Source organism: Cynoglossus semilaevis, chromosome W (assembly GCF_000523025.1).
Source record: "Cynoglossus semilaevis isolate Cse_v1.0 chromosome W, Cse_v1.0, whole genome shotgun sequence".
Lineage (NCBI taxonomy): Eukaryota > Metazoa > Chordata > Actinopteri > Pleuronectiformes > Cynoglossidae > Cynoglossus > Cynoglossus semilaevis.
Genome location: NC_024327.1, coordinates 6,240,909 through 6,243,740, shown reverse-complemented (window position 1 = coordinate 6,243,740; position 2,832 = coordinate 6,240,909). Strand labels below are relative to the sequence as shown.

General features: G+C 39.6%; 1 protein-coding gene across 2 annotated transcripts in view; it reads left to right on the top strand.

The window, feature by feature from the left end:
• The window catches only part of LOC103397048 (rho GTPase-activating protein 25-like), an 18,639-nt gene extending 15,813 nt beyond the window's left edge, over window positions 1–2,826 (top strand). For both annotated transcript variants that reach the window (XM_025052780.1, XM_025052779.1), the window contains one exon: window positions 1,860–2,826. In XM_025052780.1, coding sequence (XP_024908548.1) covers window positions 1,860–2,061 — 202 coding nt within the window. In that variant the 3' untranslated portion in view covers window positions 2,062–2,826. The remainder of the gene's footprint in view (window positions 1–1,859) is intronic.
• Window positions 2,827–2,832: the final 6 nt, after the last annotated feature.

Genomic DNA, 2,832 nt, shown 5'->3' with positions numbered 1-2,832 from the left:
TTTTTTACTCTAAATGTACCAAATTATGTAATTAAAAAATAAATAAAGTTATATATAATGCATGAATTACAATAAAATGACAACTGACTGATTTAGAGTTACATGACCTTATATACCTGCTGTATCAAATTTGATATAGCATTTTCAACATGGTTTTACTAAAACATAGCTTATGAAATTTTGTGTATTTTTACATTGCATCAACTCAGTAATTATTCCTATTGATGTTTCAGTAATTCTTTTAATGTTTTTCTCATCTTAACCTTTTCAAACTTGGCAAAGTTCTTCTTAAAAAAACACCTGTGTCCAAATCCTGAGTCATGGCAATCTTGTCATGTTTCTGGAAGGTCCGCTAATGATTGAATAACTATCCCCTGTTGAATTATCTGTGCACTGCATGTATCTGATTGTATACGTCTGGTTTTTCAGGGAAAAAATATCACACTGCTCATGTGGAGGGCTGTAAAACTCATGTATCAAATATGATCTGTTTGGTGTTATAGGGTTAAAAATGTATTACTCGTTACAAATAAAAGTTATATTGCCACACAGTGGAATATTTATCATGTACACATGTATGTTGAGGGTGAATGACTTCAATGGTCAATCAGTGAGACAAGCTTCCATGCCAAAACTTTTGGTCCGATCTCACTCTAGTGCAGGCGTGGGCAAACCTTTTGACTCGCGGGCCACAATCAGGAGCAGATAGATGGAGCGTTCGTGTGAACTAAGATAAATGACATGTAAAAGTCATGCATAAAGGCTAAAACGCTAAAATGCTTTTATAATTTTCTACGCCATCTATCGTGGGGAAACTTGAAACGTGGGGTATTGCAGGGAAAAGGCAGAAGATCCATCCATCCATTTTCATCCGCTTATCTGTTACCGGATTGTGGGGGCAGCAATCTCCACATCCGCCACCCAAATCACATTGCACCGTACCAACCCCCCTCACCTTCCTGTGGGTGATGAAAGGTACCAACTGCCCTAACTGGGATTTGAACTTGCCCAGGAGGTAAACCTTGGGGTTCCACACCAATGACAGAGACATTGCCTCTGGGCCAAAGCACCAAGGAAGAAGAATAATGATAATATAAATAAGTTATATAATTTGGAAAAGTTTGGCGGGCCGGATTAAAAAGCTGAACGGGCCGCATCCAGCCCCCTTAGTTTGCCCATGCCAGCTCTAGGGGTTAATTCCTAGGCTTCACAAACCTTTTAATTCACACTCAAACATTACATCCAAACCACCCCTTTTCCCCACAGAACAGGAATCAGTAGGACCCTTTGCCCTTGTAATCACATGTGATTCCTGGAAGCCACCCTCACATTTCCCCACATTTAAATGCTTTCATCAATCCTCAATTATCCAAACTGTTGATTGAAGTGGTTAGACTTTCTTAACGGAAGATTAGTAACTTTGCATGCGTCATATTTTCTCTTGGGCCTATAAATACCTAATACAACGCTTCTCTCTCAAGTTTTTTTTAAATGCTTTCATCAATTTCCAATTTTCAAAACTGTTGATTGAAGTGGTTAGACTTTCTTAACAAAATATTTTTTTTAAATGTTGTTTTGCAAATGTCAGATATGTTTGCCTTATTTTATGAAGACAACCTTGTTTAAAACAATAAGTCCAACCTGTAAGACCGGTAAGATCAGCTTTTTAAGGCAAATTCAATTATTTTAGCAGTTTACCCCAAGCCCTAATTAATATTGACCCTGGGTTGAACTGAGTCATTTGTGTGGATTACATATGACTGTAGAATCCACATGTTAGCCTGCTTTAAATGTATATAGACCCCATCTATATGTGTTCCCTGGATTTATGATTAGAGTCTTCGACTGTCTCCCCTCAGTTTGCAGCAAGAGAATAAGGAGCTGAAGGCCACAGTGGCAGAGCTCCAGTCAGCTCTGGAGGCACAGCGACGTCGTGCATCAGCTCTGGAGATCTGCCTGAGGAACGCCGAGTGCAGTCGGGATGAGGCCCAGAGACGAAACGAGGAGCTGCAGAGAGATGTTCAGCAGTTTCTCAACACAAAACCTCAGGCCCCCACCTAAAAGGTACTCAACAGTTTATGGATTAATGACATTACACATTTCATCTGAACCAACTCCACAAGAGTCTATGATGGACATCATCAGTCCAGTGAAATGTGGCCTCCATTTGAAACCCGATTTGGTCCGGGATATAAGTTATTGTCTGACTTGTTGGTCAGACTACAGGTAAAGCTCTTTGACCGAAGGACAAATTTGCTTTTATTAATGGTGACCAATTTCATGTTTCATATGAAGTAACGACTCATTAGCATCCCTGTGTGATTTATATAATTATTAATTATTATTACATTTTTCTGATTCTGGTTTTGTTAACATTGAGTGTGTCAGGAAGTAAAGAAAAGTTTTCAGATGTATCCAGATGACCATCTTTTAGGCCAATAGAAAGTCTGTTATTACGTGTGACTTGCTGGAACCTACGGTGTTTGACCGTTTTGTGCAGGGCCACAATTAAATTTCATGTACCGTATTTTTCAGACTACAAGGCGCACCGGATTATAAGGCGCATTAAGCGAAACAAAACAGTCAGCGAAACAATTAAGCGAAACAATCAAGCATGCCCAGATCCCTCCCGTCATTATCCGAGTCAGTCTTGTTGCTGTTAATTAGTTGTTCAGTGATGATTCCGGCCTTCATGAAACCTTGGACTACATTTGATACTGATACCTTAGCCCAGGCATCCACGATTCATTAGCAGAGAGTGACTTTGCCTAGGCAGTGCTCCAACGCAGTTCGCAATTTAACTTTGAACGCCCTGTTAACACCAATATTTAG